Source organism: Passer domesticus, chromosome 3 (genome assembly GCF_036417665.1).
Source record: "Passer domesticus isolate bPasDom1 chromosome 3, bPasDom1.hap1, whole genome shotgun sequence".
NCBI lineage: Eukaryota > Metazoa > Chordata > Aves > Passeriformes > Passeridae > Passer > Passer domesticus.
Window position 1 is genome coordinate 99,988,747 of NC_087476.1, and position 13,166 is coordinate 100,001,912.

Here is a 13,166-nt window from a genome sequence, read left to right on the forward strand (position 1 = left end):
AATGACTACTGACACATTCCAGGCAGGGTTAAGAGGAAAAAGAAAACCTTAATAAAGTCCTTCCGACAGTGGAAAGAGAGCCACAGTTCATATTGCTGGATTCCTCTCACATTTACAACAGTTTATCATGAGAAATGTCTACTTAAACTTGGATTGAATTCTTTATTACTCTTTCCAAGAAGAGCAATGAGTTTTTCCATAATTCACTCTGCTCAGCATCTGATGTGTGCAAGTAAAATGGTTGTTATTACTTATTCATTCCATGAACTACTCTGAGATCTATGAATAAGGATTACATATTTCATAAATCACACATACAACTAAAGATGTACTTTGCAATGATACCTGAAAATGTACAAAGGCTGGATACTTACACATAGTAAGTGTATTTAACACAGAGTAACCTCATGTACAATGAAAGTATCAATGTTCCTAAGTGTTAGCTCAGTACCTGGGAAGGAACACTCTCATCCTCTCTGAACTCCTCTAGATCAAATTCTGCTTATATATATATATATATATTTATTTACTTTTATATATATATATATATATATATATATTTTAAATATATTTATATAATGTCCAATTTCTGTATTTTTGATTCTCAATAGGTTTTTTAAGGTTTTCTCATTTAAATAGGATATGCAGCTACTATTCAGTTAAAGAGTAAGTAATTACACATCGGCTGATCTTACTTATTAGACTAACACCACTGAAACCACAGCTGAAATCCCAACTTACATTCCTGTTTTCTACTTGTTAAAATAGTGCCTACAAAAATTCTGTGATGATTCATATATTTCCAAATAATAATAAAGCAGTATCAACATCACAGTGAAAGTCATATAGTCTAATATTAGCAGTGGGACTTCAGTACAGAATACTATAAGAAAAAGTTGAGGAGAAAAAAAGCTTTGAGTCAAAAAAAAAAAACTTTAAAAGCACATAGGTATATTTACTATCTAAAAATAAAACCAATGAATGAGAATACAAACAGGCCAAAGAAGATTACAAAATTCAGATAGTTATTATGGCCATATGCATCCCATAATTTACACCTCTTTCAGATGAAAATTAATCAGACTTTGAGAAGTTTCTGTCAGGAAAAGGTTTATAAACAAAGCCCCTTGTATTTATCAAAGTGTCACAGCTAGTATGTTAAAGAATGTTCATGAATATAATATGTTTACATGAATGTGATTTACACTGGAAGAAATAATATACCATTATCTTTATGACGGCACATTAATCTAATTCTGCTTTCAGAATTTTATTTTTAGTTAAATTTGAAAGGATCAGCCTCAAAAAGCAGACTTTTCATCAATAAGGCAGACTGTTGTACCCAGTCCCAGCTGGTTTATGAACTAGACATGATAATGTTCCAGAGCCAAGGAAAATGAGAATTGTAGGGTTAACCAGCTGAAATTAAAAGTGGAAAATAAGAAAGACTTGAAAAAGTTCATCAGAAGTTTTCAGTATGAAAGTTTGAATGGTACTGGAATCTTCACCTGAACATCAAAACTATCTGCATCTCTATTCCGTTAAGTGACACTCAAGAGCAAGTACACTTGTCATGTGTTATATTTTATTTAAATTCATTTGAAATGTAACTGTCTGCAATAAATTAACATGTATTATCACCTGGAACTCCATTCATCAGCAGCATTCATTTGAATACAATAGTCCACAAGCTGAGTATAAAAATTGAAGTTCCTCCTTTATGTCAGATTCCTGACTCAAACTTGACTCCACCAAACATGATCCATATAAGCAGAATGAATATATGATGCATTCTTTGCCATAAATTATTTTCTTAGAACACACAAATAATCACAGAAGATATGCTATTGAAAATTTATGCTATTGCTAAAAGCATAAATAAATGAACTTCAGAGCTTTGAGTCTAAAAAGTAATTCATGTTTTTAAAGTACTTCATGAGAAAAAGTGAGATATATAAAATTTAACTAAATTTTGGGTTTCTTCCTTTTCTTTTTCAAGATCATTGTTTAAATACCTGATGTTTTCAGCCACATTAGAACATCTCCAATTAACACTAGAACATCTCCAATTAGCATATTGATTGTAAAGTGATTCAGCATTTGGTTTCTTATGCTCTTAATTCAGCAACAAAATTTCCCAGCTGAGATCCTTGCACCCATGTGGAGTATCTGTGATTTGATCTGAACTCCACACGGGCTCAGGGATCCTCTGCATGCTGGCCAGGAATCGCTGCTTTCAGAACTAAGCATAGCTGCAAATATTCACTTTACCTTTCAGCCTCTTCAAGTACACTGGAACATCACTCTTAATACTTTTGGAGTCCTCCTCCGTTGGCTCCCATATCATTCTCGGAGGATTGTTCTGCGCAAGCCAATCTGCCACTTTGCTCTCAGCAGCCATCATCACCGTCTGGAGCCCCGGCAGGTCCTGACCGCCGGAGGAAGAAGGTTTCTTTGACTTGTGACGCTGCTCCGACGTGAATTTTGTCACATGATCTTTGATCTTTACTTTTCCTGGAGTGTTGTCATCAAATTCAATGGTAAAGGAAGCGTGCCCTGAAGCTGCTGCGTGGGAGCTTTGGGTATCTTTTGTGGGAATTTCATGAATAGTGCTCTCTGCCACCTGTGAAGCTTGCTGGCATTCTTTAGTAGGGATTTCAAAATAACTGGGCTCCCTGCAGAAAGGATAAAGTTCTTCATTTGCAGATGCAGATTGCTCTTCAGATTTCTTGGCATCTGTGTTGCATCCTATTAGGAAAAATAAAAAAAAAACAGATTTCACAATACTTGGGAATTTCAGGCTCTTCAAGAAGTTTCTGAAATTCTGTAAAGGCCACTTGAGTAATTTCTGGAATGAACAGTAAGACTGTGGAATAGATTGAGCACTATAGTTCTGGAAAAATAGTTCCAGAATAATATATAAAATGTATTAATGAGAAGGCAGTTTGAACTTCATCTGTGAGAAGTTTAAAGTGGCAAAAAGTTCATTTAGAATTTGTCAAAGTGCATGCAAAATACTTTTAGAAGATGTAAATGTCAGATGAGTTACTTGAAAATGGAGAACAGGTAAACCACAATGGCAAAGTTGTTGAGATGATCACAATCACAATTCCAATCTACTGGAAAAAAACATCAAATCAGGGTGCTCCCAAAACAAGTGCTAATGATCTTCCATCTCCTCAGTGGATAGAAAGCATAATTTTGTTTGGCCAAATTCTTCAGAAAAACAATTCACATATTAATGCAAGATAAACATTAATTCTGGCTTGAAAAGTTAAACATTGCTAAGCACTGGAAAGTGTTTTGGAATTCAAACACTTGATGTTTCTACAAAAAATAAAACCAAAGAATCAAGCTAAATCCTATTGTCATGTCCTCTTATTTTCTTATTTTACTTGTTGCCATAGCATATAGATGAACAGAAAAAGGAACAATAGCTGGAAGCATGCTGAAGGTTAGCAAGCCATGCCCTCACTGGCTAAAAAAAGCAGAAAGTATAAAAAGCACAGGGTAGTAATTCCAAGTTCCACTATATGGCCTAAATGAAGGCTAAAGCTTCCTGTGGTCACAGCAAATGTACCAACATGCCTTTAAGAAAACAAACCTTCTGATTGTATTTTAGGAACTACTAAGTCAGCCAAAAATACCTGGTGCAGAGATGTGCTAAAAGAAACAGAAGCTGGAGACCTTAGCAGCAATGGCAACTTAGATTCCAGCAAAAGAATTCTGAATAGTTCCGAAGCAATTTATCATGGACCACATTAAGATGTTTAAGATATCATTTCAGGTTGCCAAGTAAAGAATTGAGACTGCAACTAATTGATATTAGGTACTGAAAAAAGCCACCCTACATCAGATGAGGAAGTTATTTGTGTAGGAAACTATTATGCAATAAGACAGCAATAGAACCATTTATACTGAAGTCAGGAATTTAAGGGGTAAAGGATGCAGGATGGAATAATGCACCTGTGCTGCTCCTCACAAACACATGTCTCTTGTGAGGATTTATGAAAGGGTTAAAATTAAAAAAAAAAAAAAAGTAGTGTGATACAGAGAAATACACTAAGGGAAAGAATAATACCTGGAAACGTTAAAAAAAAAAAAAAAAGAGTCACTGAAGGAAAACAAGAACAGTACAGATTCTTTATTATCGCAATGTTTGGATATCCATTGGATAAAATTACTCCAATGCAGGTAACAAAGCAGTATTAATTTTTTTTTCTACCAGTAGCTACTACAAACACAAAACATGTCCAGAATTCAGACACGTTTTTCTGTTGTGCTGCTGGATTCCAAGAATCCCCCAGCTAATGCTTTTCAGCTTTTTGCACTACCAGCTACCTTATGTCTGTGAGGGAGTTTTTAGGTACTACAACAGCATCTCACTTCTCCTCTCCCTGGGAATGCCTTTTTAATACGATTCCTGAAAACACTTACCCCAGCAGACACACATCACAGAATGAATCTATTTCACTGATGCAAAGGTTACTAAAAATCTTCTCTACTCATATAGAAAATGTACAAAAATAAATAAAATCCACAGTTTGCAGGTCTTAGACTTTAGGTAAACTCTCCATTTGTTTCATGTAGCTAACATGCTGGAATGGACCAAGCTCTGGCAGGATCAAATCTAGAGCTTGGATTCTTACAATACTGAAACATGGTCATTGAAAAAGAGAGAGCAATCCACCACTCAGACAATTCATAGACAACTCATTTTCCCCCACATGGTTCTGCTGAGAACTTCAAGTTGACAACATCATGCAATTCCTGCAGACAATAATTAAGCCAGATATTGTGTTCAACGCTTGTTCAAAGAAGATAACTGGCAAATACTGTTTTGAGAAATATTTCTAATTTTGGGCAAGGCAGGAGCATTCTGCTGGTCACACGAAACATAGTATTTTTAAGTAATTATGAAATATGTGGTTTATTACCATCTTTTGAAAATAGTAAGACAGTAAGCAAATTGCATCAGATGTACAGCAATGAGAGGATCTCTCACACTGCTTTGCCAGCATTGATGAAGGACTTCATAAAAAAAATGTTTGAAACTTTTCTACACCAAATTTAACATTTCAAATCAACTCTTCATACTATAATAATATGCACAGTATTTGATTCCAATATTTTTCATTAAGCAGATGCTAGCATATAGTTTGAATCTAAATTAAGACAGAGTTTAATCAAAAAAGCAAGAAACTGAACTACAACTGAATAGTAAATTTTGATAAACTATAAAAACTATAAAAATAAAAAATTTCCAAGTTAATTTTAGTTACACAAAAATCCTATTTTTAGTCAGAAGTATTTTTTAGAATACAGAAGTGTTCTAAAAACACAGTTTAAAACTACAGAAGTACTTTTTTAGTACACAGAAGCACATTTTTAGGGAAGTTAAATAATCAGAATTGATTAGAATAAGAAATAGTAAATGATGAAGCAAAAAATTAATACAGATCTGAACCACCCTTCAATATTTTTCTCGCAGACTCTAAATGCAAGTCCTTACAGCTTTCTAAATATTACAAAAAGTGATCTATAAAACAGCCTTACCTTTGAAATCCTACTATAAAATTCATCTGCTAAAATGAAGGAAATTATATATCAGACTAAATACAGACACTAATCTCTTTTAAGAGAAAACCTTCAAGCAAATACTGAAGATAGTAGTTGTCACTGCTCTATAATTTTTAAACCAGAGCAAGCATAGTATATGTATAGCAAGAAAAGCAATTGCAAGTGAGTTTCAGGAAAATAATGGCACAGGTAGGTTGTGAACGTCAATCTCTTCAGGCACTGAAGGGATTTCATAACTGGCAAGACTAAAAGGAAAGGGGCAGAAAAAGTAGCAGGATTATCTGCAAAAAGGGAGTTCTTACTCTTCAAAGGTCCTGAGTGACAAAAGATAACTGAGCAACTGTTTTTACAAGGCAAGCCAGGAAGCAATAATTGGCAGCTGCCACCCAGGTGCAGTGACACTATGATTGAAATGAGTCTAGGAGAGGCTAGCAGGGAAACGATGGAATATTTGGGAAACCACAGCCTTAACCAAAGGGAGATTCAGAGAGATTCTTTACTAGGGTACATGTTTTGTAAGGAATGACTGTAGGAGCTGGGTTTGCTTAGTCTGGAGGAGAAGCTCAGGTGAGATCTCATCACTACAACCACCTGAAAGGAGGCTGTAGTGAGGTGGGGCTGGTTTCTTCTACAGCGCCTGCAGCGAGAGGACCAGAGAGGAAATGCCCTTAAATTGAGACAAGGGAGATTCAGATTAGACACTGGAAAAAATTATTTTCAATGTCAGGGTGGTCAGGCATTGGAATAGATTGTCCAGGGATATGGTGTAGTCACCATCCCGGAGCTGTGCAGGAGGCATCTGGATGGGGCACTGGGTGATGGTTTAGGGGTGACAGTGCTGGGTGGATTATCTTGAATGTATCTTCCAATCTCAGTGATTTCTATTCTATTCTATTCAGAGATGACCATACATTCACTTTGAGACATTAGCAGAATCAATTACACTTTCTAGGGCTAAGTTTTTTTAAGTCTTATTTTTCAAGTTACACACACAAGTAGTCAGAATTTTAACATTTACTTGCTAACCTGGACAAGAAAAATCGTAGTTGTCGGTGCTATTCAGATGTGCAAAAAACTGCCTCTGTATATTAATATATTATCATCTGCAATGACAGGAAATTTTAGATAATATTTTGTACAATCTTCAGATTTTTAGTAATGCTCTTTTCTTTCCACCTTAAAAATAAATTTTAAGAATAAAACTTGCAAAAGAAAATGATCTGGAATTTACAAAGCACTTCCTGTAATAATATTCTGTAAACCTGAACCAATATATTTATTTGGAGTAGGTATACTCCAGCCAAAATACCATGTTTACACAATATCCCAAAATATTTTTTATGTTAGCTTTATATTTGGCACTGTGCAATGGTATGTGTAATAAAAGAAGCTGAATTTTGTGTTTTCAAATACTTAACAGAATTTCTTTTTTTCCCCTCCTCTTTCTCTTCATATTCCTATTTTTTATTTCCCACTTACATTTTCATTTTTTGGGAGTTTTTTGCTTTGCAGCTGAAGTAAACTTTTAATTTTTTATTTAAAGGCAAGATTTCAAGAAATACATTTGATTCACCTAGTATTGCATATGAAGATTTTTGTCCTTTAATGCTTTCATAACCAGTCTCATGATTTCAAAATAGAAATACAAACCAGAACTGTATATAAATCCCCATCTCTCATAATAAATAATTTAACTACCTGCTTTAAAGGAGTTTAAGTGAAAAAAAAGGACAAAACTAATCTTATTTAAATGTATTGCTGTGATGGGTCTTCAGAGTTCTGTAAGCTCTGCATGACATACTGTGCACATTTGCTGCTAGAGCTTTGCAAAGCAAGCCTTATATGCAGCACTTGTACAGATTTAATGACAAAACTCATCAAAATTCTAGAACAAAACTTCTAGGAACTTAACTGCTAATACTGCTGGTTAAGCATCACACGTTACAATGTGTGCAAACTCTTACACACACTGATTACACTGGTATTTCTCAAATAACTGTCAGCCTGCTTCACCTGAAAATGACACTGTTTCTGAAGTGCAAGGAATGTTTAATCTGACATATTCTTATGCAATGCTGGAATTAAGATTCATGCCAAGTGGAAAGAATTATTTCAGATTCCTGAAGTCTTCTTAAAAACTTATTTCTGTCTTTTCTTAGATTTCTGGTAAAGGCATTAATGACATAAAATTCTACAACTACAAGCAAGATCAGCAGAGAACACAGTTTTCATTATCCCAGGAAGTGAGAGTGTAACATATGGCAGTAATAATAATTACACACCCAATAAACCTGCCAATAACATGGACATTTAACAGCTGCAGCACAAAGTCATGCCAGAGGTGTACACACAACTGCTCATTTTAATACAGACTAGTAGATCTATGGATCATTGAATTAGAGCATTACATATGTCTGAAAAATGTTTTAAGCATGCTTCTTTTCCAAGTTTTCCAGGCTATTCTGCTCTGTTTGTAAATAATTTTCATTAGTGAATTTCTGTTGTAATAGAAATGCAGTAACATTGAAATAATCTTATTAACTTGAGACTGTAAAGAGTAATTGTCTATAGTTGGCTTAACAGAAATAAATCTCCCACTTCAATCTCCTCATTAAACCTTACCTCCTCTCTTAGAATTCAAGTCTTCTTTTCTATTCAGTAAACAATCATGTAATAAATCATTAAAGCATGACACAGATATTTAATAGGATTACTTTGTTAAAATGTTATCTGACTTACCAATTTGATTTAGTTTAAGAATTCACCTGTAATGTATTTACTTTTAGGCAGTTTATATAAAATAGCATGTCCCAGATCAGTGTTTTAAACACATAATACAATCTACCCACGGAAGAATAATTAGCTGCACCAATCTTGAACATCTTCAATAGCTTGCTTATATTTTTAAAAAACCCAAGCATGATAATCTTCTGAAGTTTCCAATTTTATTTCATACATGTGTGTATTTGTATTGATTTTCTAAAATTATATTAATTTTATATTATAAAACCTAAGTGACCCAAAAATCTTATGATTTTATAATTGCATGAAAACATTCAGAGTGTGTTTTGCACACATCTACACAGACACAGTGTTCTGAGACTGCAAAGTATCCACAGAAGCAAATGTCAACTCTTATATGTCTCCTCAGACTCTCTGCCAACACTACTAAAAATTATCTACAATATTCAAAAAACAGACTAGCAGAACATACAATTAATGTCTGCTCAAAGATTAGGTGATCACAATAAATAAATAATCTGTGTACACACAGGATTTTAATTCCACATCCTCACAAATTAAATGGTTTTGCAAAAATGTCAGGTTTCTCTGCAGTGTCTTCCTTTCACACAGGCTTTTGTTTAGTTTGTACTTTTTCAAACTGAATTCCATTCCTGCAGATCTTTGAGTCTTTCAGTTTGACGAAATAAAAGCTATTCTTACACTCTTCTTAGATCAATACTATTCATAGGAGATACATTCATGGCTAAACAAAATCAACAACACAAATAAAAGGGATTTCTAATATTTTCTTTTAAAAACGGACAAAATGGTGTATTTGCCAAGAAGGCTTTGGGCCTAAATTTAGTTTTTGTATAGTGTATATATATGGAAAACAAACAAAAAATTTAAATAATTTAGAAAATACTAATCTATTTTCTCTATTCATCATTTACCTTATGATGACTTCACCAAGCAAATCATGTCAAAAATACCCCCATTACTGAAGTTCAGTCTAGAATAAACTTATTTTTGTCTACTACTGAAACAGATGGCATCTCCATGATTAGTTTGAGTGAAAGTTGGAATCTTGTTTTTCTTGGAGCTCAGGAGCTAAGATAGAAGCACTGATCACTTGCTGAAAAATCTCTTGATAAAATAAATACAACAGCATGTAAATCGTTTGATGCAATTTGATGCTTCTGAAAAAGCAACTTAAAATTATGAAAAAAAAAGGCACACTACACGAAATATAAATCTTGTGTCACCTTGTTGATGGCATGGCATTGCATCAAAAACACAGACTTCAGCATATCAATTTTCAATAATCTTATATTTAATGAGGGAAAACTAATTTAAATGTTTTTATCTGGTTTCTTTATAATATATAATTTATAATAGTCTAAATCTTAATAGACTTACTCTACTGCCTGAATGATGACAACTTTAAAATAATATGAAAGAGCTCATTAAAAAGAGCTCTATGGTAAAAAGTTAATTCCAAAGATATTGTCTTCACTACACTGAAATGTTCATTTAGTTTGATTTATACTTTTTCAGACTTCACTCCAACTCTTACAAAATGTGATTCATGTTAACCAAGGGAAGTACTATGACAGGAAAAGAGAAATTCTGACCTCAATTAATGTACTTTAAAAAACTGCAAACTTAAAACTGTTGGACCTTAAATGAACGCCTAAACTGCTAAATAAACATGGTTGAATTTTGTCCTAACTTGAGTAAGTTTTAAGTTACTGTCTTTATTAGAATAGCAGTCACTTTATTTATATGCCTGATGATAGATATAAAAGCCTAATTATAGGTACTGAGATTGAAGTTCTGGCAATACATACTGTGTCTAGACAAGCTAACTAATAAAAAGGTCTGTATTACAAGGGAATAAACATTACCAGTTTAACTTTAGACTACACAAATCTTTACTTCAAGAACTATGACATGCAATTCCCACTAATACAGCTTTACTGAATTACAGAAGAGAATGGTAGTACAGATAACCTTATATAGCTAAAAGTCACACAAATATAAAAACCACAATTTTCAGAAATTTTTTCAGTAAAATACTCCTATGCATATAAAATGACAGATATGGATAAAACTGAAAAAAAAAAAAAGACACACTGGTTCAGGCAATGTTATTTGCTATACTTACTGATAGAAAATTATGTTTTATGTTAGAAAACTGACACATTATATGTGAAACTGATCTCTCTAAATACATAGTTTCTCACAAAAATATATTCTTCAACTACCTCACCTTTTAATAGGCTATTATTTATGCAAACTGTGCAACTTCCAAACATCCATTTAGTTCCCCATTTCAGAATATAAGCAGTTCAGTAAAGGGAAAAAAATAACAAAAATACGACAAAACACTTACCTGAAGCCCCTGTCTCAGGCATTTTTTCTTCATGCTTGCTATCTGGCTTACAACCACCTTTTTCATCTGCTTCATCTTCACCCCACCAGGCTGGCTGTCCGTACAAAGGTGTCCCACGAGGCATGGCAGAAATATCTATAAAGTCAGCCCAAAGCAGAGGAAATAACTTTTCTGTTTAGCTGTGATATTCAGGTTAAAATCACAGGAAGAGAAAGTAATTTGCTTGGATCATCTCTCCTGGAAGCTGAAGTGAAATGGTTGCATGCATTTGCCTAAATACACAACAAACTTGGAGGCCAGACAACTGATCTGGGTTCTAAATATAAAAGCTTACTAATGACCTGATCAAAACTTCTGGCACAAATGTTTATCAAAGGCAGCCACCATCTCTTATTGTTACCCTGATATGTCTGTAAATATTATTTCTTCTTTCAGTTGGAAGTCATCAAGACAGCAGAACATTCCTAGAAGCTGTTTGCTGCTATTTCTGTCAGAAGATTCTCATTCTTACCCACACTGACCTTTCAATGAAATCTGAACTCACTGCACGAAAAACTGATCAAATTTTGCAATGTTGCCAAGGTTCCAAATTGCTGACAGCTACTACAGAGTGCTGAAAGTTACCTTGTGTGTAAAACATTACTAAGCACAATCAATTTTACAGGTTGGATTTTTTTAAAGGCATCAGTTAAATTATTTAACTAAGTTTAGTTTAGTACAACTAAAAGTGCTATACACATGTTAAATATATTTAAATGCAAAAATTAAGTAAGAAAAAAAACATTGATATAATTGAGATTTCTAACCTGATGACGAATTGGCTGAGTTAGGTTTGATCTGATCTTTTGGAAGAATACCTCACCCTACAGATTTAGGTATTCTAGTGTCATACAGATGTTCTGAATGTATTTTAAAGAGTCCTTATATAATAAAACATCATATGTTAAAGTCTATCTTAGAACCTTGTCTGTTACTTTTCTGATTAGGAATATCAAAATTTTTTCCGTATTTTATACACTTGCACTCCAAAGATGATTTCATAGCCATGCAAAGGTTTCAACATGATTTTAAGACCTTAAGTACTTTCTTTTTACACAGCATTAAGCCATAGTCAATATTAAATTTTTTTAAGAAAAACTTGATGGTTACACAGAGAATTTGTGGATGCTCCATCCCTGAAGAGTTCCAGGACATGCTGGATGAGGCTTTGAGGAACCTGGTCTGGTGAAAGGTGTCCCTGGCCATGGCAATGGGGTGCAACCTAAGTAATGTCTAAACTCTGTTCCAACCCAAACCACCCCATAGTTCTGTTCCTGTGCACTGCATTAGCAATAATGAGCAGATGTGCATTTATATGGCAACAGAGAGAATCAATCCCTAAAAAGCTTCTGAGAGTTGCACTCAAATATAAATCCCTATTGTTGACTGTTATTTTTGGAAGAGTGAAATGAAAAACAGAGGGTGAGGATAAAACTCCCCCACTGTGCTACTTTAGGTACCTTTAACAAGATGCTGGATTAGACAACAAAACAAACAGGTTAATTCAGTATACCACAGAATCCTGTATGTAGGGAAGAGAATTATTTGAAGTGAGTCTCCTGGAAGAACAGATGAAACCTAAACAAACCTGGTGAGCATTGATTTGGTTAGAAATCAGACCTAGACAGTTCCATATTAAGGAAACAACAATACCTGATCCCTTTCTCATTCTTTTGGTTATATCTACTACACTTCAGCAAGCCTTGTGCTGAAGTTCATCAGAGAATGGTTTGGGTTGGAAGGGACCTGCCACGAGTTTTGCCAGACCAGCTTGCTCAAAGCCTGGAACACCTCCAGGGATGGGACATCCACAAACTCTCTGGATCCCCTGTTCCAGTGGCTGATTACTCTCATAGTAAAAAATGTCTTCCTAACATCTAACCAAAATCTCTCCTCTCTCAGTTTAAAGCCATCAGACCTAGTCTTTTATCACTAACTGCCTGTGTAAAATATGCTCTCCCTCTTTTTTCACCAGCTCCCTTTAGGTACTGAAAGGCTGCTATGAGGTCTCCCTGGAGCCTTTCCTTCTCTAGGCTGAGCAACTCCATCTTGCAGCCTGTCTGCTCCAGCCCTCTGCTCATCTTTCTGGCTCTCCTCTGGCCTCACTCCAACAGGTCCAAATCCTTCCCACACCGGGGGCAGCACAACTTACACAAATTTAAGTCAACCACAGCAGAGCCACCGTAACACATTAAATAAATATGAATGATGGTGTAGAAACAAGCCTGAAACTATAGTGCCTAGAAATCTTTAAACCACAATAGAACACTGAGGTTATATCCTGACACATCAAACAAAGAATGCTAGGAACTGCAAAAAAAACCAAACAGAACTCCTGCCCAATAAAAAGGGAAAAAACCCCAAACCAACCAAACGAAAAACAATGCACTTGGTAATGGTAAAAAGTACAAATTGTTTCTGAACAAAT

General features: G+C 34.5%; 1 protein-coding gene across 12 annotated transcripts in view; it reads right to left on the reverse strand.

The window, feature by feature from the left end:
* Positions 1-13,166, reverse strand: part of CEP170 (centrosomal protein 170) — a 92,494-nt gene that overhangs the window by 44,565 nt on the left and 34,763 nt on the right. For all 12 annotated transcript variants that reach the window (XM_064414662.1, XM_064414663.1, XM_064414661.1 and 9 more), the window contains exons 7-8: positions 10,700-10,834; positions 2,272-2,748 (exon numbers count right to left, since the gene is read on the reverse strand). In XM_064414662.1, the coding sequence (XP_064270732.1) occupies positions 2,272-2,748; positions 10,700-10,834 (612 nt within the window). The remainder of the gene's footprint in view (positions 1-2,271; positions 2,749-10,699; positions 10,835-13,166) is intronic.